Genomic DNA, 26,780 nt, shown 5'->3' on the forward strand with positions numbered 1-26,780 from the left:
CACCGTATGGTTATCTCCTTTCGTTACCGATTTATTTGAATTTAAATTTTTTAATATACAGGGTGTGTCAAGAATTATCAGTTTTAAAAAAATTAAATATCTCGTTTAGAGTTAAAGATAAACATGCGAAGTGTGATATTTTTGTAGTTGGGAAAATATTTTACATTGATTAATATTAATTACGGTAGTCAGGTAATTAATCGAAAATTTTTTTAAAAAATTTGGAAAAGTATAATTTTGGTTAAATAGAAAAAAATTTTCTGAATAAAATAAGCCCAAACACCATATGGTTATCTCTATTCGTTAACGAGATATTTAAATTTGAATATTTTTATGTACAGGGTGTGTCAAGGATAATTAAATGTTTAAAGTTAAATATATCGAGAACGGTCAAAGATAAATGTGTCGTGTGTGGTATTTTTGTAATTGGAAAATTATTCTGCGTTTATTAGTACATACTAATTACAATAATGAGTAAACATTTTTTTTCCCGGAAAAAATATTGAAATTTAATTCAAGACTAAGTACCAATAAATAGACAATAATTTTCTGAATAAAATAAGCCCAAACACCATATGGTTATCTCTATTCGTTAACGAGATATTTAAATTTGAATATTTTTATATACAGGGTGTGTCAAGGATAATTAAATGTTTAAAGTTAAATATATCGAAACGGTCAAAGATAAATGTGTCATGTGTGGTATTTTTGTAATTAGAAAATTATTCTGCGTTTATTAGTACTAATTACGATTAAGACAGTACAAATAATTTTTTTTTTTAGAAAAAAATATTGATAATTAATCAAGACTGAGTCTCAATAAATAGACAATAATTTTCTGAATAAAATAAATCCAAACACCATACGGTTATCTCTATTCGTTAACGAGATCTTTAAATTTGAATATTTTTATGTACAGGGTGTGTCAAGGATAATGTAATGTTTAAAGTTAAATATCTCGAGAACGGTCAAAGATAAATGTGTCGTGTGTGGTATTTTTATAATTGGAAAATTATTTTGCGTTTATTAGTACTAATTACGATTAAGACAATAAAAAAGTTTTTTTCTCGGAAAAAAATGTATTGATAACTAATCAAGACTGAGTACCAATAAATAGACAATAATTTTCTGAATAAAATAAGCCCAAACACCATATGGTTATCTCCTTTCGTTACCGATATATTTGAATTTAATTTTTTTAGTATACAGGGTGTGTCAAGAATTATCAGTTTTTTAAAAATTAAATATCTCGAAAACAGTTAAAGATAAACATGCAAAGTGTGGTATTTTTGTTTTTGTAATTGGGAACATATTCTCTATTGGTAATATATACGAAAATAGTTAAAATATCATAATGTCTAAAAAAAATTATTAAAAATTTTTCAAAAAGATGCCATTAAATAGATAACCATTTTCTGAATAAAATAAACCCAAACACCATACAGTTATCTCTTTCCGTTGGTGAGATATTTCAATTTGAATATTTTAGTATACAGGGTGTGTCAAGAATTTTTAAATGTTTTAAAACTTAATATATCGGGAACGGTTAAAGATAAACATGCGAAGTGTGGTATTTTTGAAATCAGGAAGCCATTCTGTATTCATTACTACTGGATTAGTTTAGATTGGAGTTAATATACGGGAATCACTCTAATAGAGACACATTTAAAAAAAAAAAATATTGATTTAAAAGCTGCTAAACTTTTAAGCATTTATGGTCCATTAATAGTCCAATTAATTCAGAGTTTTTCTTTCTCTTAAATATCCGTTTAAAAGCACACAAGTGGATGTTTTTTGTTTAGTTTTCTTATGATAACTCGAGTAGTATAAGCACGATTTTCATGGTTGATGCCTCGTATCAAAGGGCTCCTAAAGACCTACAATTTGATACCCCACTTGACCCGTCTAACCCTATTCTTTTTTTTTAATTCTACAGGGGCAGATCAAAAAGCCCTTTATATAAATAAATAATTTTTCACGATAACTTGACGTGTATAAGTTCGATCTCTGTGGTTGATAGCGCGTTCTAAAGTGCTCATCAAGACCTACAATTTGATACCCAACATGACCCACCTAAACCTATTATTAAATATTTTGTATATACCGGGGCTAATCAATAAATTCTTCTAAATAAAACTTGACGAGTTTTAATGATTTTTTTTTGTTTTCAGATTACATGAAAGTATCAAAAAGACCGCTATCCCCGTGCGACGTTTCGAAGAAACAACCGTCCTCGGGGTACCGCAACAACGACATACCGGCTTCAAAAATACCGAGACTCGATATGGCGAGTTAAGTTAACGTCTGAATCACACTCATCATTCTACGAGGGACGTTCACGAAGTGAATCGCTTTGAAAAAGTCGATTCGTTCGTTGACGACGTTTTTTTTTGTGGATAATTTACCTTCTTCCCCTGGATACAAAATATCGATGATCTCTAAAGTAATTTTATTATTATTATTATTTTTTTTTTAAGTAGAGTAAAATATTAAGTTTTTGTTCAGATGATTATATTATTTTTTTTTTTTTGGTTCTGAGAACAACAGTTAAATTTTTTAACGAATAAATTAATCTCCATTTTACCAAAGTATTTATTTATTTAATAAAAAAAAAAAGAAAAATGTTTTAAACCTTAAAAAAAAATATTTTTTTTGTAAATTTAACTGTTGCTCGGGCGTTAGGTTACTACTGTACGATAACTTTTGTTGGTCTATCAGACCATTATTATATTTATTTTTTTTTGTGTGATCTCTTCAAAATCCTGCATTTCTACCCCTTCCATTAGGTTACCTTTTTGTACAGGGTGGTTCTTCTGCAACTCCATGGACATTTTTTGATTCTACGTAAAATTTCATGAAATTTAAAGGGTCACATGATATAGTTTGCAAAAATTTAAGCGAGTCAAAATTTTAATTTTTTTTTGAAAATATTGGCGTTAATTAGAGGAGCGTTTTCTGAATAAAATGAGCCCAAACACTATATATTTATCTCCTTCCATTAGCGAGATATTTCAATTTGAATATATTAATATACAGGGTGTGTCAAGAAATATAAATATAAAAAGTTGAATATCTCGAGAACGCTTAAAGATAAATGAATGATGTTTGGTGTTTTTGAAATTGGAAACATTTTCTACATTTATTAGATATATCTTGATTTAAATTTTTTCGGAAAAAAAAATTGAATATTTTTTAAAAGCATACCGTTAAATAGACAATAATTTTCTGAATAAAATGAGCTCAAACATTATATAGTTATCTCCTTTCATTAGCGAGATATTTTAATTTGAATATATTAATATACAGGGTGTGTCAAGTATTATACATGTAAAAAATTGAATATCTCGAGAACGGTTAAAGATAAATGAATGATGTTTGGTATTTTTGTAATCGGGAAAATATTCTACATTGATTGGTACTAGATACAGTCAAGATGTTTTTGGAAAAAATTTTGAAAATGTTTTAAAAGCATACTATTAAATAGGCAATAATTTTCTAAATAAAACGAACCCAAACACCATATAGTTATTTGCATCCATTAGCGAGATATTTCAATCTGAATATATTAATATACAGGGTGCGCCAAGAATTGTAAATATAAAAAGTTGAATATCTCGAGAACGGGTAAAGATAAATATATTAAGTTTTGGTATTTTTGAAATTTGAAACATTTTCTACATTCATTAGTATTAGCTCGATTAAATTTTTTTCGGAAAAAAAATTTGAATATTTTTAAGCATACCGTTAAAAAGACAATAATTTTCTGAATAAAATGAGCTCAAACACTATATAGTTATCTCCTTCCATTAGCGAGATATTTCAATTTAAATATATTAATATACAGGTTGTGTCAAGAAATATAAATATAAAAAGGTGAATATCTCGAGAACGCTTAGAGATAAATGAATGATGTTTGGTATTTTTGTAATCGGAAAAATATTCTACATCGATTGGTACTAAATACAGTCAAGATTTTTTCGGAAAAAAATTGAAAATGTTTTAAGAGCATACCATTAAATAGACAATAATTTTCTGAATAAAACAAGCCCAAACACCATATACGTATCTCCTTCCATTAGTGAGATATTTCAATTTGAATATATTAATATACAGGGTGGGTCAAGAAATATAAATATAAAAAGTTGAATATCTCGAGAACGCTTAGAGATAAATGAATGATGTTTGGTATTTTTGTAATCGGAAAAATATTCTACATCGATTGGTACTAAATACAGTCAAGATTTTTTCGGAATTTTTTTTTTTTTAAAGCATACCGTTAAATAGACAATAATTTTCTGAATAAAATGAGCTCAAACACTATATATTTATCTCCTTCCATTAGCGAGATATTTCAATTTGAATATATTAATGTACATGGTGTGTCAAGTATTATAAATGTAAACAATTGAATATCTCGAGAACGGTCAAAGATAAATATATGATGTTAGGTATTTTTGAAATTGGAAAAATTTTCTACATTTATTAGTATTAGCTTGATTAAAATTTTTTAGGAAAAAAAATTGAATATTTTTTAAAAGCATACCGTTAAAAAGACAATAATTTTCTGAATAAAACAAGCCCAAACACTATATAGTTATCTCCTTCCATTAGCGAGATATTTCAATTTGAATATATTAATATACAGGTTGTGTCAAGTATTATAGATGTAAACAATTGAATATCTCGAGAACGGTTAAAGATAAATGCATGATGTTTGGTATTTTTGTAGTCAGAAAACTTCTCTACATCCATTGGTACTGGATACAGTCAAAATTTTCTTAAAAAAAAAATTGAAAATATTTTAAAAGCATGTCATTAAATACACAATAATTTTCTGAATAAAACAAGCCCAAACACTATATAGTTATCTCCTTCCATTAGCGAGATATTTCAATTCGAATATATTAATATACAGGGTGTGTCAAGTATTATAAATGTAAACAATTCATTATCTCGAGAACGGTTAAAGATAAATGCATGATGTTTGGTATTTTTGTAGTCAGAAAACTTCTCTACATCCATTGGTACTGGATACAGTCAAAATTTTCTTAAAAAAAAAATTGAAAATATTTTAAAAGCATGTCATTAAATACACAATAATTTTCTGAATAAAACAAGCCCAAACACTATATAGTTATCTCCTTCCATTAGCGAGATATTTCAATTCGAATATATTAATATACAGGGTGTGTCAAGTATTATAAATGTAAACAATTCATTATCTCGAGAACGGTTAAAGATAAATGCATGATGTTTGGTATTTTTGTAATTGGAAAAATATTCTACATCGATTGGTACTAAATACAGTCAAGATTTTTTCGGAGAAAAAAATGAAAATTATTTAAAAGCATACCGTTAAAAAGACAATAATTTTCTGAATAAAATGAGCTAAAACACTATATAGTTATCTCCTTCCATTAGCGAGATATTTCATTTGAATATATTGATATACAGGGTGTGTCAAGAAATATAAATATAAAAAGTTGAATATCTCGAGAACGGTTAAAGATAAATGCATGATGTTTGGTATTTTTGAAATTGGAAAAATTTTCTATATTCATTAGTTATAGCTTGATTAAATTTTTTCAGAAAAAAAAATTGAATATTTTTTAAAAGCATACCGTTAAAAAGACAATAATTTTCTGAATAAAATGAGCTCAAACACTATATATTTATCTCCTTTCATTAGCGAGATATTTCAATTTGAATATATTAATATACAGGGTGTGTCAAGTATTATAAATGAAAACAATTGAATATCTCGAGAACGGCTAAAGATAAATGAATGATGTTTGGTATTTTTGTAATCAGAAAAATATTCTACATCGATTGGTACTAAATGCAGTCAAGAATTTTTTGGAAAAAAAATTAAAAATGTTTTAAAAGCATACCATTAAATAGACAACAATTTTCTGAATAAAACAAGCCCAAACATTATATAGTTATCTCCTTCCATTAGCGAGATATTTCAATTTGAATATATTAATATACAGGGTGTGTCAAGAAATATAAATATAAAAAGTTGAATATCTCGAGAACGCTTAGAGATAAAGGAATGATGTTTGGTATTTTTGTAATCGGAAAAATATTCTACATCGATTGGTACTAAATACAGTCAAGATTTTTTCGGAAAAAAATTGAAAATGTTTTAAGAGCATACCATTAAATAGACAATAATTTTCTGAATAAAACAAGCCCAAACACCATATATGTATCTCCTTCCATTAGTGAGATATTTCAATTTGAATATATTAATATACAGGGTGGGTCAAGAATTATAAATATAAAAAGTTGAATATCTCGAGAACGGTTAGAGATAAATGAATGATGTTTAGTATTTTTGTGATCGGAAAAATATTCTACATCGATTGGTGGTACTGGATACAGTCGAAATTTTCTTGAAAAAAAAATTGAAAATGTTTTAAGAGCATACCATTAAATAGACAATAATTTTCTGAATAAAACAAATCCAAACACCATATGCGTATCTTCTTCCATTAGCGAGATATTTCAATTTGAATATATTAATATACAGGGTGCGTCAAGAATTGTAAATATAAAAAGTTGAATATCTCGAGAACGGTTAAAGATAAATATATAATGTTTGGTATTTTTGAAATTGGAAAAATTTTCTACATTCATTAGTATTAGCCTGATTAAAATTTTTTCGAAAAAAAAAATTAAATATTTTTTAAAAGCATACTGTTAATTAGACAATAATTTTCTGAATAAAACAAGCCCAAACACCATATACGTATCTCCTTCCATTAGTGAGATATTTCAATTTGAATATATTAATATACAGGGTGTGTCAAGTATTATAAATGTAAACAATTAAATATCTCGAGAACGGTTAAAGATAAATGAATGATGTTTGGTATTTTTGTAATCAGGAAAATATTCTACATCGATTGGTACTAAATGCAGTCATGATTTTTTCGGAAATTTTTTTTTTTTAAAGCATACCGTTAAATAGACAATAATTTTCTGAATAAAACAAGCTCAAACACTATATAGTTATCTCCTTCCATTAGCGAGATATTTCAATTTGAATATATTAATGTACAGGGTGTGTCAAGTATTATAAATGTAAACAATTGAATATCTCGAGAACGGTCAAAGATAAATATATGATGTTAGGTATTTTTGAAATTGGAAAAATTTTCTACATTTATTAGTATTAGCTTGATTAAAATTTTTTAGGAAAAAAAATTGAATATTTTTTAAAAGCATACCGTTAAAAAGACAATAATTTTTTGAATAAAATGAGCTCAAACACTATATAGTTATCTCCTTCCATTAGCGAGATATTTCAATTTGAATATATTAATATACAGGGTGCGTCAAGAATTGTAAATATAAAAAGTTGAATATCTCGAGAACGGTTAAAGATAAATATATAATGTTTGGTATTTTTGAAATTGGAAAAATTTTCTACATTTATTAGTATTAGCTTGATTAAAATTTTTTAGGAAAAAAAATTGAATATTTTTTAAAAGCATACCGTTAAAAAGACAATAATTTTTTGAATAAAATGAGCTCAAACACTATATAGTTATCTCCTTCCATTAGCGAGATATTTCAATTTGAATATATTAATATACAGGGTGTGTCAAGTACTATAAATGTAAACAATTAAATATCTCGAGAACGGTTAAAGATAAATGCTTGATGTTTGGTATTTTTGTAATCGGGAAAATATTCTACATCGATTGATCCGAGTTACAGTCAAAAATTTTTTCAAAAAAAAGGAAAATTTTCAAAAGCATACCGTTAAATAGAAAATAATTTTCTGAATCAAACGAGCCCAAACACCATATAGTTATCTCCTTCCATTAGCGAGATATTTCAATTTGAATATATTAATATACAGGGTGTGTCAAGAATAATAAAAGCTAATATTTCAAAAACGGTTAAAAATAAACATATTTCGAGTATTTTTAGCTATTTTTGATACACCCTCTAAAAATTCAAAAAAAAAATCATTTGTCAATATCTCCAAAACCGCCGAACCAAAGTATATCATGTGACCCATCAAATTTCCTAAAATTTCACGTACAATCCGAAAATTCAATAATATACAGGGCGTCATATATAAAGTAACAAAATTAGCCCCCAGTGATCAATTTCAATTTTGTTTTCTCACCCTATACACCTAAAGGTAACCGACCATACACCTTAAGCAGCCAAAAAAATCATCAAATTATACCTCTGCAAGGCATCACAACAAACGGGTGTAAATAGTTACATTAATACAAAAAAAAAAAACCGAACCCGCCCTGTATATTTTTGTAAATTAAGAAATTTAATCTGATTTTTAGGTTTAGGCGATACATTGTTTTCCCATTTATTTATTTTATTTTTTTGAATTGTATATAGTCGAATAAAAAAATTGTATTATGTATTATGCTACAGGGTCGTTCAGTTACGGTGGGTCAATTTTAAACTTACTGTGTGCAATGATGGATTATTAATAATTATAATATACCGGGTGTAAATATGAAGAGTTTTTTAATTTGGCCTATCGGGGTTTTTTTTAAACGTCATTTTGATGATTTTCCGTGGAAATTTTAAGGGTGGAAGAGACGATTTAAAAAAAAAATAACCTGATTTTCTTTTTTTTTTAATTATTGGCCCAAAGAAATTAGTACAAATTAATTAAACAAAAAAAAAAAAGAAACGTAAACAAAATTTTTTGCAGAGTTTTATGCTGTGGGGGGGATGGGGGGCACTATATATATATATATACAGGGTGCGTCAAAGTTCACTCCCCCACACGTAAATAAAGCAGCTTTGCGCCATTTTGTCTGACAAAAGGTCGAGAGTGTTTTTTTTTCCTGAATTTTGGCTACACACGGGGTCATTTTAGTAAAGTAAGGGTGCCTTTATATAATATTTCGTTCTTTATTAACTGGGGGCATTTTTCAAACGATTTTGTGCCAAAAAATTGACAGCAGTTAAATATACAGAGTGTGTCCCTCGTATATTTTTTTTTGTATGAAAATCAGTTGTTAATTTTTCTCCTCATAATAAACTTTATATATTATGTGTATACATACATGCAATTGTTTCTTTTTTAATTAATTAATAAATACTTTTTATATAGTGTTCAAAAATGCCTCCATATCGCGTTTGGTATGGAAAACAGACATATTGAGCCTGAGTTGCAGATCTCAGTTTTCTGCAATTAAATTATTAATTTTAAGGTTATATTGTTCGATTATAATTTTTTTTTTATGATTGTGGTTTTATGCCTTTATTTATATATGGCGGTGGATGTTTCCGGACTGTGGGAAAGCTGTCATTAAAAAAAAAAACATTTTTTAGGGTGAAAGTTTGTTATTTTTAATGGGACACCCTGTATTTTATGGCATTTTCGGATTCTGCGTGAAATTTCATGAAATTTGAGGGGTCACTCGGTATACTTTGGTCAAAGGGTTCTCGAGATATAAACAATTGAAAATCGTTGCTTTTTCAACTTCCAGAGGTTCTCAAACAAAGACTATTGAACTTACAGAAAAATGGTTTTCATATTCTTAATTAAAATCGCCGAAATTATGAGATTTCGCTTGTTTTGGTGAAAATCAAGGTCATCTGTCAAAAAAAGAAGCAATTTTCAACTGTTTCTATCTCAAAAACTATTGGAGTAAACCATGTCGAGTGACCCCTCAAATTTCTTGAAATTTGTCCAGGAATCCAAGAATGAAATAATATATAGGGTGTCCCGTTTGAAATAAGCAAGTTTCGGACCAAATTAGACTAAAATTGTTGGAAAATCCATTATTTTTATTGGGACAGTATATATTTTATTAAATTTTTAGAATCTCTGTAAAATTTCAAGAAATTTGAGGGGTCACTCGGTATACTTTGGTCAAAGGGTTCTCAAGATCTAAACAATTGAAAATCGTTGCTTTTTCAACTTCCAGAGGTTCTCAAACAAAGACTATTCAATTTACAGAAAAATGGTTTTCATATTCTGAATTAAAATCATCAAAATTATGAGATTTCGTTTGTTTTGGTGAAAATCAAGGTCATCTGTCAAAAAAAAAGAAGCAATTTTCAACTGTTTCTATCTCAAAAACTATTGGAGTAAACTATGTCGAGTGACCCCTCAAATTTCTTGAAATTTGTCCAGGAATCCAAGGATGAAATAATTCATAGGGTGTCCCACTTGAAATAAGCAAGTTTCCGACCAAAATTAGACTTAAATTGTTGGAAAATCCATTATTTTTATTGGGACGGTATATATTTTATTACATTTTTAGAATCTCTGTAAAATTTCAAGAAATTTGAGGGGTCACTCGGTATACTTTGGTCAAAGGGTTCTCGAGATATAAACAATTGAAAATCGTTGCTTTGTCAACTTCCAGAGGCTCTCAAACAAAGACTATTCAACTTACAGGAAAATGGTTTTCATATTCTGAATTAAAATCGCCGAAATTATGAGATTTCGCTTGTTTTGGTGAAAATGTCAAAATCAAGGTCATCTGTCAAAAAAAGGTGCAATTTTTAACTGTTTCTATCTCAAAAACTATTGGAGTAAACCATGTCGAGTGACCCCTCAAATTTCTTGAAATTTGTCCAGGAATCCAAGGATGAAATAATATATAGGGTGTCCCACTTCAAATAAGCAAGTTTCGGACCAAATTAGACTTAAATTGTTGGAAAATTTATTATTTTTATTGGGACAGTATATATTTTATTACATTTTTAGAATCTCTGTAAAATTTCAAGAAATTTGAGGGGTCACTCGGTATACTTTGGTCAAAGGGTTCTCGAGATATAAACAATTGAAAAATCGTTGCTTTTTCAACTTCCAGAGGTTCTCAAACAAAGACTATTCAACTTACAGAAAAATGGTTTTCATATTCTTAATTAAAATTGCCAAAATTATGTGATTTCGTTTGTTTTGGTGAAAATTAAGGTCATAAAAAAAGAAGCAATTTTCAACTGTTTCTATCTCAAAAACTATTGGAGTAAACTATGTCGAGTGACCCCTCAAATTTCTTGAAATTTGTCCAGGAATCCAGGAATGAAATAATATATAGGGTGTCCCATTTGTAATAAGCAAGTTTCGGACCAAAATTAGACTTAAATTGTTGGAAAATTCATTATTTTTATTGGAACGGTATATATTTTATTACATTTTTAGAATCTCTGTAAAATTTCAAGAAATTTGAGGGGTCACTCGGTATACTTTGGTCAAAGGGTTCTCGAGATATAAACAATTGAAAATCGTTGCTTTTTCAACTTCCAGAGGCTCTCAAACAAAGACTAATCAACTTACAGGAAAATGGTTTTCATATTCTGAATTAAAATCGCCGAAATTATGAGATTTCGCTTGTTTTGGTGAAAATTAAGGCCATCTGTAAAAAAAAAAAGCAATTTTCAAATGTTTCTATCTCAAAAACTATTGGAGTAAACCATGTCGAGTGACCCCTCAAATTTCTTGAAATTTGTCCAGGAATCCAAGAATGAAATAATATATAGGGTGTCCCACTTGAAATAAGCAAGTTTCGGACCAAAATTAGACTTAAATTGTTGGAAAATCCATTATTTTTATTGGGACGGTATCTATTTTATTACATTTTTAGAATCTCTGTAAAATTTCATGAAATTTGAGGGGTCACTCGGTATAATTTGGACAAAGCGTTTCTGAGATATAAACAATTGAAAATCGCCTCCTATTTAAATGCCAGAGGTTCTCAACCCTGAAATAATTGATATAGAAGAAAACGGTTTTCAAATTTTTGTTTAATTTGTTCAAAATTATCGGTTTCACTCATTTTAGTAAATATGTCAAAGTCAAGGTCATCTGTCAAAAAAGGAAGCGATTTTCAACTATTTCTATCTCAAAATCTATTCAAGCAAACTATACCGAGTGACCCCTCAAATTTCTCGAAATTTTATCAAGAATCTGAAAATGAAATAATATATAGGAGTTCCCGTTTGAAAAAATCTATTTTCTGCCCAAAAGGTTGTTATTTGTATTGGGACACCCTATATTTTATGACATTTTTAGAATCTCTGTAAAATTTTATGAAATTTGAGGGGTCACTCGGTATACTTTGGTCCAAGAGTTTTTGAGATATAAACAATTGAAAATCGACTCTTTCAACTTTCAGAGGTTCTCAAACGTATAGTATTTGATATAGAGAAAAATGGTTTTCAAATTTTTGTTTAATTTGTTCAAAATTATTGGTTTCACTAATTTTAGTAAATATGTCAAAATCAAGGTCATCTGTCAAAAAAGGAAGCGATTTTCAACTGTTTCTATCTCAAAATATATTCAAGCAAACTATATCGAGTGACCCCTCAAATTTCATGAAATTTTGCATAGATTCTAAAAATTTAATAAAATATAGTGTTTTCCATTAAAAAAATCATTTTTTTGCCTAATATCCGTTATTTTTGTCGAGACACCCTATATTTTATTTTATTTTTAGATTCTATATAAAATTTCATGAAATTTAAGGGGTCACTCGATATACTTCGATCAAACAGTTTTTAAGATAGAAACACTTGAAAATCTCCTCTTATTTAAATTCCAGACAACGACTACCATTCAACATAAAGAAAAATTCTTTTTACATTTTTATTTAAATTTATGAACATTTACTCAAAAATGTCAAATTCGGCCTGTCAAAAAAAAACTTCAACTGTTCATATCTTAAAAACTACTTAAGCAAACTATGTCGAGTGACCCCTCAAATTTCTCGAAATTTCACCAAGAATCCCAAAATTCAATAATATACAGGGTGTACCATTAAAGAAAATGCCCAATTTAACTTTGAAAGTTTTCCCACAATCCCTCCCACTGCGCATAAATGGTTAAATAAACAGGGTCTTCCCCCGTATATTTAACCATAAAAATTGAATATTAAGGCCTTAGACAATTATTTGTAAAAAAATACACATTTTGAGATATAAAAGAAAAATACAAAAAAAAAACTTAACATCTGTGATGTATTATGATATGATCTCAAAATAAGAAAGAGAAAATATATATTAATATATTTGCTTAGGAATTTTTTTGACGTCCCCCTGTATTTATTAATATACAGGGTTGAGGTGTATAAGCACTGGTTAAAATCGCATACGAGGGGCGTCAAAAAGTTCCTTGAATAATAGTTATTTAACGAGCGGTTAGGATTAATAATAATGAATTACATTTAGGATTAATTAATTATTATTGTACATTTGTTGTAAAAAAAAAAATGAATAACAATTTTAAAGTATATGTGGAGCTTGAATAATAAAGGCTTCCTTTTGTTAGTGTACTTTTTGTTGTTTTATTTTCGAATAATTCCCGCCAATTTTTTAAGCTCATTGGAAATTCCAATGGTCGCCGACGAAACTCGTATATGGGATCGCGATTATACCAAAAATATATTCAAGGTCTCCTAATCCGAATTTAGGACCAGTTTGACCTTTTATTGGGGAGTTTTCTCATGACTACGGTATTTAGTATTTATGCTATAACCTAAAAATTTAATGATTAAACCTGAGATTGGTTATAGGCGTCATTTTTAAACAAATATAGGTGGTGAAGGAGGCATATTTAAAGGATTTTAAACAAAACGACGGGGGAAAATCATAATGATTTACGGTATTTTTTAAGGCGTTAACGCAAAAACTCCCTCCCGAGATAGTACCGAAAATTAAAAAGAAGTAAAAAATCGATTTTGGCGCCAAATTTATGCGCCTGAATATCTTAACTTTCAGTTTTAAATGTTTTAAGAGCGTCACCTAATGGTATACGATCGTTTTCAAGGTGAAACCCAGGAACCACGTGTCTAAGGTATTTTAATATTTTTTACGGTTTAATGTATTTTAATGAATGTGAATGTTCCTATTTTAGAATGTTCTGAAAAAATTAATGGCTTCTGTATATAAGTGTGTGAAACACATTCAGGTTGCCTTTAAGTAGGCTTAATGTACCCTTAGGAACATTCTTAAATATACGTGATATTTCAAGGATATTCCAAAGAACCATGGTGTATATAAAGGGTGTCCCAATAAGAGCGCACGTTTTAATTGGTAAATAAAAGTCATAATTTATTTTAAACTGAGTGTTATTTATATTTTAATGTAAAGCTAATACACTGCAATTAAACGTGAAAAATAATATCTGGCAAATGGCCGCCTCGACTTTCGTGACAGACTCTTATTCGTTTTCAGAAATTTTCAATTACATTTTTACATAATTGCGGCCCAATTTTGTTTTTTAACTGTCGAATTGTTGTTGGTTTGATTTTAAAAAACCCTAAAGAAAAAAGTCACAAGGCGTTAAATCGCATGATCTTGCGGGCCAGTTCTGGTCTCCATTCCGTGAAATGACACGACCGGGAAACTTTCTTTGCAACAATTGAATTGCTTCACGTGTAGTGTGACATGTCGCACCATCCTGTTGGTACCACATACCGCCCGTATCCATACCATCCAATTGAGGCCATAAAAACTCAGTGAGCATAATATTACGATAGCGTTCGCTGTTCACGGTAACTGAATTTTCAACCTCGTCCTCGAAGAAGTACGGTCCAATTACTCCACCTGTCCAAAGTCCGCACCAAACAGTGACTCTTAATCGATGCATTTTCTTCTCATGAATGACTCTAGGATTTTCTTCGCCCCAAATTCGGCAATTTTGTTTATTAACAAAGCGATTAAGGTGAAAGTGTGCCTCATCGGTAAACAAAATTTTTTTCGAAAAATCGACATCCATTTGTTGTTTTTGCAATACCCAAGAAGAAAATGTACGGCGCGTCGCATGGTCCACTGGCTTTAATTCTTGGGTCAATTGAATATTATAGGCATGTAAATGAAGATCTTTTGTTAGAATTCGGTGGGTAGTGCTCTTCGAAATGTGCAACTGTTGTGCACGATGACGGATAGATGTTCCCGGATGCGTATTGGCATTCTCTACTACGATAGGACGCAGGCCTAAAAATTACAGCGTCGAAATGCAGTAGAAGATGCCAGAAGACATAGTACGCCGAAAAACGTTGGCCATTCTCTACTGCGATTGGACGCATATCTCAAAATTTGAGACGTCGAATTGCAATAGAAAATGCAAAAATCGACGTAATGTTATATCATACCTAACTACAATAGGATGCAAAAAAGTTAAGACTCCAATTTAATTATAAAAATGAATGCTGTAGCGAACGAAGCTGAACGACCTGTTGACAAAGTGATTTTCACCTTGTAAATAGGGACAGTGTTTTTGGAAATCTTGTTATTAAATAAATTAAAAAAAAACAACTAATTTAAGCTAAAAATACATTTTCACAAATAAAAAAATATTTAACCTCTTTAAATTAATGATCTTTGGCATTTGGGGTATTTTTATTGATATTAACTAAAAGATTTCTTTTCTTTTTTGGTACTCGTTTATTTTCGATGTTTGAGGGTCTCCCTGATTGAATTCTTTTAGAACCACTCTTCAAACCATCTCGATTTTTACGTCTGGCCGTAGAAGTAGGTTCTACCCCAATTTGTCTACCATACCTTTTTTTTAATTTGCCTGCTATATTAATAATGCAGGATTGCACTTCTGTCGCGGACAGTACTTTATTTAGTGTAATGTTAATTTTGTGCATAACTTCAATTACATCAGGTGTGGGGTTTTTAACAGCTATATCTAAGATTCTTATAAAATTATCTTTTAAAGCATCTGTTTCTTGGATACATAAAATATTGCTTGAACTTGCATCATCATTTTCTATTTCCTCCAATTCCACGGATTGCTCATTCTCGTTTAAATCCATCATACTCATATTATATTGTGTACTTGAAATAGATTTATTGCATTCTGTAGTTATGTCCATATCATTGTAAAAATTTACATTTGCTTTATCTCCTAAGGCCAATTTTGCCAGTAAAACTCTATCATCATAGCTTAATAATGGCGAAGTATCAATGACTAATGAAAACTGTTCTTGGACTGCACACAAATGCTTGCAAAATCGACTTCTTACGCCAAAGGGACAATCACAGAGTGCTATATCTGTGTATACCGTAAAAATAGAAGGCTGTCGTTTGCCGAAAACCAACTCTAAATGTGTGTGCTTTGATAAACATTTAGGTTCTTTGCCTTTTGGGAGAATTTTAAATAAAGTATTATTGGTTGACTTCGTCTAGAATTAGCAAATTCGAGTAAATGTTTTTAATGATAACTTTCGAAAACAGTAACTATAAACTCTAACAAGGACACAACCATTGAATGCTTTACAACGTTGAAGAACAATATCTTTAAATATAGAGGCCTCTATACGTAATTGTTTGTATTACTACCTCTTGTAATAAAATCTTTCCTCAAACATAAACACCATTCGACTCTTCTTTCCCAAATAGAAGCGACATGGCTTAAAATCAAAGGAAATTTTTTACATCGCTCATCATTCAAGATTTTGTTATATTCATATTCAGCGTCTTCAATGCAAGATGAATTAATTATAGTTTGAAGCATTTTCATTATAGGTCTTCTATGCTCTTTTGAAATACCATTTTTAGATGCCCAAAGCCACCCCCGGAATGCTCGGGCAAGATGAAATAAGCAGAGGAGCAAATGAGAAGAAGGAAAAACTGATTTTAGAGCATTCCGTTCACTAGGACTATCATCAGTCATAAAGACCAGTGGGTATCTTAAACCACCAAATCCTTTGGTAGATAAATGGTCTTTAAGAGTGTTAAAAGCTAGGGTGTAATTATTCTCGCTCTGCGATGTATGAAGTATGCATGCTAAAGGAACTGCACCAACTTTGGTGGCTGTGTACATAAATGTAACGCATGTTTTCATTTAGTCACATGACCCGCTGGAATCAACAAATACAATTTCTTTTGAAAATTTCTGAAAATGCGTTTGCCTCATAATGGGAGTTAAAACTACGATTATTAATGGATTGTCCTTCAGAATAATTTTAGCACCTTTAGCTTCTAGTGCACCTTTGTTCTTGCAAAGTACTTCAAATATACTCTCTTCACTCTGTGTACCGAAATTGTCAGTTCTAAAATAATCAAGATATTATTCAATATACAGGGTGTAATTTTTGTTTTTTATAAATAACTTTTGAAATATTTTAGTAAATTTTTTGTCTACGGTTTTTTTGACTTGAGAAATTAAAATTTTATATTAGTTTGGCCTCTACCTGTAAGTAGCGCCAACTACATTTATGTTTTCACCTATTTAAAGAGTCATAACTAAAGTTCGGCCACATTAACTCTATGGGTGTGTTGATAGTTTACCTTAAAAAAAAACGCAATAATTATTTAAAAAGTCATATTTTTCCACTTTTTTTATAGTATTACAGTTATAACTTACCTTTATAATGATATTCAGGCCTTCTTTTAACAAAATATCTTTCCTTAGACTGTTCTGAGTTGTTATTTTAATTTTAATGTCGATTTGGGCCTTGCAATTTTTATCACGAATCCTAGTGTCATTTCTCTTACGTTTCAGTGTTTTCCTATTAGGAAATGAATAGCGAACAATCCAATTTGTGCTCGTAACGTCTCTCGTTTATTATCTTGTCACAAAATGTTGACGGACATTTTTCGTTCTCATCAAAAGCAGTACGGAACACACAAATAAAATTAAAATAATGAATTAATTTGCTATTGGTATATATTTATATTATTGCAAAACTGACTTAGCAATTTTCGAACACTTTCCTCCATAATTCACATATAACTATATACCCTCTACTCTACACTTTATAAGCGATAATTAAATACTTAACACGTTAATTCCTGTCTAGCGTGCAAATAAAATCACAGCGTTGCAGCCAAATGCAACAAACGCACCAAACGCCGGCAAAGACCATTGCGGCCTAATAAAGTAGCCAATGTTAAAATTTTATGTTATTTAAGATATCTGGCATCTTCTACTGAGTTTCGACGCTGTAATTTTTAGGCCTGTGTCCTATCGTAGTAGAGAATGTCAAATACGCTTCCCGGATTCTCGCCAACACTGGTGTTTTTACATCCACGACAGAACCATTTTGTTCAAATTTATCAATTAGTCTTTGGACGGTCGTGTGATTTGGTGCATCGTGTCGACCAAAAATACCCCGCAATTTACAAACTGTTTCCGCAAAACATTCTCCATATTTGTAGTGTGTTTTAACAATAATAATTCGTTGTTCGACCATGGCTACTAATCGCAAACTGTTTACATTATTCTTTTCAGTTTTTTTTTTGACATACTGCAATAAAAAAAGAATGCTGCGCAATTCAAAACGTGCGTTCCTATTGGGACACCCTTTATTTTTTCTTAAGGGTCTTGTAAATAATAAACATTTAGTCCAGGAATATTCTTATAGTCTGTAGAATATTCCTAATTGGATCAAAATATTCAGTAGACGAGGCCAAAAAGATCGAATACTTTTTTTAAAATATTGAATATATTGTTTAATGTGTCTAAGTTATTAATTAAAATAAAATTATTGAATTATTGGATAAGAATTATTGGGACCTTAAATAAGAATAGTTAATCTGCCATTAAATGTAGTTGATTTTATTAAGGTAATATCACTAGTTTTCCGAAAAAAATCAATTTAAATTACAGTATTTTTTTAATCGTCATAAAAGTGGTCCAACCATAATAGGCCTATATACCAAACTTTCATTAACTCAAAATGAGTTTTTCACCCTTAAATTAATCCTCAAAAATTGTATTATTTTGTCGTGAAAAAATTATGGAAATATTTCCAGTGGTTCTCAAGTTATAACCAAAAATGTCCGTTGAAAAACAATTTTCTTTTAAATTCTTCAAATTTGTTGACTTCTGGACCTTGGATGGTAAAATTGCCTCTAACTCAAAAAGTTTTTGAGCTACAAAAATCATTTATATATGAAATTGTTCGAAAATAATTGGACTCTTTGATGAATAATTTTTTTCAAAATATTCCGATAATTTTATAGAAATATTTGCAATAAAATTGAGAATTTGGTAAAAAACTTTGAAAAAAAAGTAGCCCAACCAAAAATGCATTTCCTATTTAAAACTGAAATTCAGAGGGGCGTTTTTACACTAAAATTCATCCTCAGGAATCCCACTATTCTGTCGTAAAAAAAATATGAAAATATTGCCAGTAGTTCCCAAGTTATGACCAAAAATATCTGTCAAATAAAAAAAATCATAAAATTACATTTTGGTTTTCAATTCTTCAAATTTTGTGACTTTTGGACCTTGAATGACAAAATCGCCTCTAACTCAAAAAGTTTTTAAGGTACAAAAAACTTTTATATATGAAATTGTTCGGAAATAATTGCACTTTTTATAATGTAATTATTTTTAAAATATTGCAATAATTTCATAGAAATATTTGCAATAAAATGGAGAAATTGGTAAAAAAATTAGCAAAAAAAAAGTTGTGCAACCAAAAATGCATTTTCTATTAAAATCTTAAATTTACAGGGACGTTTTTACACTTAAATTTATCCTCAGAAATCCCACTATGTTGTCGTGAAAAAATTATGAAAATATTTCCAGTGGTTCTCAAGTTATGGCTTAAAATGTCCGTTGAAAAACAAAAATCATAAAATTACATTTTGGTTTTAAATTCTTCAAATTTGGTGACTTCTGCACCTTGGATGGTAAAATCGCCTCTAACTCAAAAAGTTTTTGAGCTACAAAAAGCGTTTATATATGAAATTGTTCGAAAATAATGCGTCTTTTTTATGTGTAATTCTCTTCAAAATATTCCAATAATTTTATAGAGATATTTGCACTAAAACGGAGAAATTGGTAACAAAATTAGCAAAAAAAGCGATTTAACCAAAAATGCTATTTTTATTCAAATCATCAATTCAACGTGATGTTTTGACACTCAAATTAATCTTCAGGAGTCGCACTATTTTGCCGTGAAAAAAAAATGAAAAAATTTCCAGTGGTTCTTAAGTTATGACCAAAAATGTCCGTTGAAAAACAAAAATCATGAAATTACAATTTGCTTTTAAATTCTTCAAATTTGTTGACTTCTGGACCTTGGATGCTAAAATCGCCTCTAACTCAAAAAGTTTTTGAGGTACAGAAATCATTTATATATGAAATTGTTCGAAAATAATTGGACTTTTGTATGTGTAATTTTTTTTTGAAATAGTCCAATAATTTTATAGAAATATTCACAATAAAATTTGAGTATTTGGTAAAAACATTGAAAAAAAGTAACCCAATGAAAAATGCATTTCCTATTTAAAACTTAAATTTAGAGGGAGGTTTTTACACTAAAATTCATCCTCAGGAATCCCACTATTCTGTCGTAAAAAAAATATGAAACTATTGCCAGTAGTTCCCAAGTACTGACCAAAAATATCTGTCAAATAAAAAAAAATCATAAAATTACATTTTGGTTTTCAATTCTTCAAATTTTGTGACTTTTGGACCTTGAATGACAAAATCGCCTCTAACTCAAAAAGTTTTTAAGGTACAAAAAACTTTTATATATGAAATTGTTCGGAAATAATTGCACTCTTTATAATGTAATTATTTTTAAAATATTCCAATAATTTCATAGAAATATTTGCAATAAAATGGAGAAATTGGTAAAAAAATTAGCAAAAAAAAAGTTGTGCAACCAAAAATGCATTTTCTATTCAAATCTTAAATTTACAGGGACGTTTTTACACTTAAATTTATCCTCAGAAATCCCACTATGTTGTCGTGAAAAAATTATGAAAATATTTCCAGTGGTTCTCAAGTTATGGCTTAAAATGTCCGTTGAAAAACAAAAATCATAAAATTACATTTTGGTTTTAAATTCTTCAAATTTGGTGACTTCTGCACCTTGGATGGTAAAATCGCCTCTAACTCAAAAAGTTTTTGAGCTACAAAAAACGTTTATATATAAAATTGTTCGAAAATAATTCGACTTTTTTATGTGTAATTTTATTAAAAATATTCCAATAATTTTATAGAGATATTTGAAATAAAATTGAGAATTTGGTAAAAAATTGTGAAGAAAAAAGTGGTCCAATCAAAAGTGCTCTTTTTATTCAATTCTTGATTCCAAAGGGACGTTTTTACACCCAAATTCATCATCAGGAATCCCACTATTTTCCGTGAAAAAATTATGAAAATATTTCCAGTGGTTCTCAAGTTATGACCAAAAATGTCCGTTGAAGAACAAAAATCATGAAATTGCAATGTGCTTTTAAATTCTTCAAATTTGCTGACTTCTGGACCTTGGATGGCAAAATTGCCTCTAACTCAAAAAGTTTTTGAGGTACAAAAAACGTTTATATATGAAATTGTTCAGAAATAATGCGACTTTTTTATGTGTTATTCTCTTTAAAATATTCCAATAATTTTATAGAGATATTTGCACTAAAACGGAGAAATTGGTAACAAAATTAGCAAAAAAAAGCGATTTAACCAAAAATGCTATTTTTATTCAAATCATCAATTCAACGTGACGTTTTGACACTCAAATTAATCTTCAGGAATCGCACTATTTTGCCGTGAAAAAAAAATGAAAAAATTTCCAGTGGTTCTTAAGTTATGACCAAAAATGTCCGTTGAAAAACAAAAATTATGAAATTACAATTTGCTTTTAAATTCTTCAAATTTGTTGACTTCTGGACCTTGGATGCTAAAATCGCCTCTAACTCAAAAAGTTTTTGAGGTACAGAAATCATTTATATATGAAATTGTTAGAAAATAATTGGACTTTTGTATGTGTAATTCTTTCTGAAATAGTCCAATAATTTCATAGAAATATTCACAATAAAATTGAGTATTTGGTAAAAAAACTTTGAAAAAAAGTAACCCAATGAAAAATGCATTTCCTATTTAAAACTTAAATTTAGAGGGAGGTTTTTACACTAAAATTCATCCTCAGGAATCGCACTATTTTGTCGTGAAAAAATAATGAAAATATTTCCAGTGGTTCTCAAGTTATGGCCAAAAATGTCCGTTGAAAAACAAAATTCATAAAATTACATTTCGGTTTTAAATTCTTCAAATTTGGTGACTTCTGGACCTTGGATGGTAAAATCGCCTCTAACTCAAAGAGTTTTTGAGATACAAAAAACGTTTATATATGAAATTGTTCAAAAATAACTGGACTTTTTTATGTGTAATTCTTTTAAAAATATTCCAATAATTTCATAGAAATATTTGTAATAAAATTGAGAATTTGGTAAAAAACTTTGAAAAAAAAAGTAGCCTAACTAAAAATGCATTTTTTATTCAAATCTTGCCTTTAGGGAGACTTTTTTTACACTCAAATTCATCCTCAGGAATCCCACTATTTTGTCGTGAAAAAATTATGAAAATATTTCCAGTGGTTCTCAAGTTATGACCAAAAATGTCCGTTGAAGAACAAAAATCATAAAATTACAATTTGGTTTTAAATTCTTCAAATTTAGTGACTTCTGGACCTTGGATGGTAAAATCGCTTCTAACTCAAAAAGTTTTTGAGCTACAAAAAGCGTTTATATATGAAATTGTTCGAAAATAATGCGACTTTTTTATGTGTAGTTCTCTTCAAAATATTCCAATAATTTTATAGAGATATTTGCAATAAAATGAAAAAATTGGTAAAAAAATTAGCAAAAAAAAGTTGTACAACCAAAAATGCATTTTCTATTCAAATCTTAAATTTAGAACGACGTTTTTACACTTAAATTCATCCTCAGGAATTGCACTATTTTATCGTGAAAAAATTATGAAAAAATTTCCAGTGGTTCTTAAGTTATGACCAAAAATGTCTGTTGAAAAACAAAAATCATAAAATTACATTTTGGTTTTCAATTCTTCAAATTTGGTGACTTCTGCACCTTGGATGGTAAAATCGCCTCTAACTCAAAAAGTTTTTGAGCTACAAAAAGCGTTTATATATGAAATTGTTTGGAAATAATGCGACTTTTTTATGTGTAATTCTCTTCGAAATATTCCAATAATTTTATAGAGATATTTGCACTAAAACGGAGAAATTGGTAACAAAATTAGCAAAAAAAAGTGATTTAACCAAAAATGCTATTTTTATTCAAATCTTCAATTCAACGTGACGTTTTGACACTCAAATTAATCTTCAGGAATCGCACTATTTTGCCGTAAAAAAAAATGAAAAAATTTCCAGTGGTTCTTAAGTTATGACCAAAAATGTCCGTTGAAAAACAAAAATCATGAAATTACAATTTGCTTTTAAATTCTTCAAATTTGTTGACTTCTGGACCTTGGATGCTAAAATCGCCTCTAACTCAAAAAGTTTTTGAGGTACAGAAATCATTTATATATTAAATTGTTCGAAAATAATTGGACTTTTTTATGTGTAATTCTTTTTAAAATATTTCAATAATTTCATAGAAATATTTACAATAAAATTGAGTATTTAGTAAAAAACTTTGAAAAAAAGTAACCCAATGAAAAATGCATTTCCTATTTAAAACTTAAATTTAGAGGGAGGTTTTTACACTAAAATTCATCCTCAGGAATCGCACTATTCTGTCGTAAAAAAAATATGAAAATATTGCCAGTAGCTCCCAAGTTATGACCAAAAATATCTGTCAAATAAAAAAAAATCATAAAATTACATTTTGGTTTTAAATTCTTCAAATTTAGTGACTTCTGGACCTTGGATGGTAAAATCGCTTCTAACTCAAAAAGTTTTTGAGCTACAAAAAACGTTTATATATGAAATTGTTCGAAAATAATTCGACTTTTTTATGTGTAATTCTATTAAAAATATTCCAATAATTTTATAGAGATATTTGAAATAAAATTGAGAATTTGGTAAAAAATTGTGAAGAAAAAAGTGGTCCAATCAAAAGTGCTCTTTTTATTCAATTCTTGATTCCAAAGGGACGTTTTTACACCCAAATTCATCATCAGGAATCCCACTATTTTCCGTGAAAAAATTATGAAAATATTTCCAGTGGTTCTCAAGTTATGACCAAAAATGTCCGTTGAAAAACACAAATCATAAAATTACATTTTGGTTTTCAATTCTTCAAATTTGGTGATTTGTAGACCTTGAATGACAAAATCGCCTCTAACTCAAACAGTTTTTGAGCTACAAAAAACGTTTATATATGAAATTGTTTGGAAATAATGCGACTTTTTTATGTGTAATTCTCTTCGAAATATTCCAATAATTTTATAGAGATATTTGCACTAAAACGGAGAAATTGGTAACAAAATTAGCAAAAAAAAGCGATTTAACCAAAAATGCTATTTTTATTCAAAACTCCAATTCAAAGTGATGTTTTGACACTCAAATTAATCTTCAGGAATCGCACTATTTTGCCGTGAAAAAAAAATGAAAAAATTTCCAGTGGTTCTTAAGTTATGACCAAAAATGTCCGTTGAAAAACAAAAATTATGAAATTACAATTTGCTTTTAAATTCTTCAAATTTGTTGACTTCTGGACCTTGGATGCTAAAATCGCCTCTAACTCAAAAAGTTTTTGAGGTACAGAAATCATTTATATATGAAATTGTTAGAAAATAATTGGACTTTTGTATGTGTAATTCTTTCTGAAATAGTCCAATAATTTCATAGAAATATTCACAATAAAATTGAGTATTTGGTAAAAAAACTTTGAAAAAAAGTAACCCAATGAAAAATGCATTTCCTATTTAAAACTTAAATTTAGAGGGAGGTTTTTACACTAAAATTCATCCTCAGGAATCGCACTATTTTGTCGTGAAAAAATAATGAAAATATTTCCAGTGGTTCTCAAGTTATGACCAAAAATGTCCGTTGAAGAACAAAAATCATAAAATTACAATTTGGTTTTAAATTCTTCAAATTTGGTGACTTCTGGAACTTGGATGACAAAATCGCCTCTATCTCAAAGAGTTTTTGAGATACAAAAAACGTTTATATATGAAATTGTTCAAAAATAACTGGACTTTTTTATGTGTAATTCTTTTAAAAATATTCCAATAATTTTATAGAAATATTTCCAATAAAAATGAAAAATTGGTAGAAAAAATGAGCAAAAAAAAGTGGTTCAATTAAAAATGCCCTTTTTATTAAATCTTAAATTCAATATATATAGAAATATACACAGGCAGATTTGGTAAAAAAATATTTAAATTTCGCGCCTTTTTTTGCTGTCAGTGACGTCATCATTTTAAGGCTATGAAAAAATGATGGTGAAACAGGTTATGTTTTATAATTACGTAGCCTAGTATGGATTATGTGAATGAAAAAATCGGCTATAGGCACGCATATGGCGCTATTAGTAGTAATATTTAAATAGTACAGAATTGTATTATTCGTACTATTTGACTCTCGATTTTATATTAAAATGTACTAATAGTCGGACCCTGTAGTACAACTAGCTAAAAAAGTCATTATTTGCAAAATTCTTAATTTTTTTGAAGTGAGATATATGTACTCCAAGTATTCAAAATGAACGTGCTGTGCATGTTCTATAAACATTTCCTGACTATCAATCCGAATATAATGGCAGTCGAGCTTTTGAGGTCCTAAGTATGAAATTCACATGAACCTGTAGCAGTACATCCAGTGTTAGACGTAACTATAGCTAAGTTCAATATTACCTGTAGATAGTACATCAAAAATTAAAGAGTACTAACTAAATCGCCCCCTGTTAAATTTCCCGGGGATGACGAGCGTTATTGTGTGTTAAAACTGGATGCATTTTTTGATGAACATTAATTAGGATAATTCACACGTATTTGTTGCACCGAGGAGGGATTTGAAGGCAAAAAATGTGATTCTAGGCAGTTTTATCATTGCCCGAGAAAGAACGTCAACTTCTACTTTAAAAACTTGATCATGACCGTCAAATTGCCGACCTGGAATGTGAATATTTCGACAGATGCACATAGTTCTCGTATTTGTAACCCAATTGCTCGTTCAGCACATACGACAGATGAGAGCACAGGAATGAACTAATAAGCATATTTATAGTTCTCCGTAATGCCCTTGTTACCTTGTCCTTCACAAAGTCAAGTATAATATTTCAAATCGGCTCATATTTTACGGCCCATTGTTCGAGAAGGCTGCGTGGCGGCCTTAAAGGTCAAAAACGGCATTATGCCGCGTTCTGCTTCGCGACAGACCTTTTGACTTTTCGTCGATCCTTTTTTTTCTGATGCAGATCGAGGAATTAGGTTACAATGAGAATAAACTACGTAAAATATTACTACTCAATATGTTTCAAGGACATTCTAAGAAAGTCTGTTAAATAACGTCCTAGGAATAATCCGAAATGTCAGGTATGTACTGTAAACTTATCAGTTACTATAGGCCAGCTTGTAATCTCAGCCTCTGTCTTAAATTTATTTTAAAAGGTTGTCGCACAGTGTATAAAACCATTGACATCATTCAAAAATCGTAATGCAAAATTTTTGGAATTTTTGACGATGTATATCAGACATACCATTATTAAAAATAGTGTGACAGAAAGAAACTCTTTTGTTCCAGAAATTGATTTAACGTATCTCAATAGCACTGGAAATCAATGCAAGGAAGGATAATCAATTATAAATGTAATTTTGACAAGCCTGCAATTGATTGAACATTTATTTAGTGAATTTTTTTGAAAATCAAAAAACAATGCGGTTGTTTTATTTTTATTCAACGTTATCATCAGCTTTATTCCTTCAAGAATACACCTATGGGATTTCGTTGCTTTTTTACTTCGAAAATTGATAATTAGACCACACGTTGGGCGCCAAAATTTCTTAAATATTGATCTTTTTGAATATTAATACATTATTATTAATTAAATGGAAAATGAATAACAATACTATAATATTGAGACTCATGAATTTTTTTTATAAATAAATAAATTTATTG

General features: G+C 29.1%; 1 protein-coding gene across 5 annotated transcripts in view; it reads left to right on the forward strand.

Moving 5' to 3' along the window:
* LOC126738135 (uncharacterized) overlaps positions 1-13,280 on the forward strand; it is a 58,760-nt gene extending 45,480 nt beyond the window's left edge. The window contains exons 3-5 of one of the 5 annotated variants that reach the window (XM_050443308.1): positions 2,172-4,062; positions 7,287-9,928; positions 10,823-13,280. In XM_050443308.1, the coding sequence (XP_050299265.1) occupies positions 2,172-2,296 (125 nt within the window). In that variant the 3' untranslated portion in view covers positions 2,297-4,062; positions 7,287-9,928; positions 10,823-13,280. Of the gene's footprint in view, positions 1-2,171; positions 4,063-7,286 lie in introns of all 5 variants that reach the window. The other 4 variants (XM_050443306.1, XM_050443305.1, XM_050443304.1 and 1 more) reach the window with 4 other exon arrangements.
* Positions 13,281-26,780: the final 13,500 nt, after the last annotated feature.

The sequence above is a fragment of the Anthonomus grandis genome, chromosome 7 (genome assembly GCF_022605725.1).
Source record: "Anthonomus grandis grandis chromosome 7, icAntGran1.3, whole genome shotgun sequence".
NCBI classification, from domain to species: Eukaryota; Metazoa; Arthropoda; class Insecta; order Coleoptera; family Curculionidae; genus Anthonomus; species Anthonomus grandis.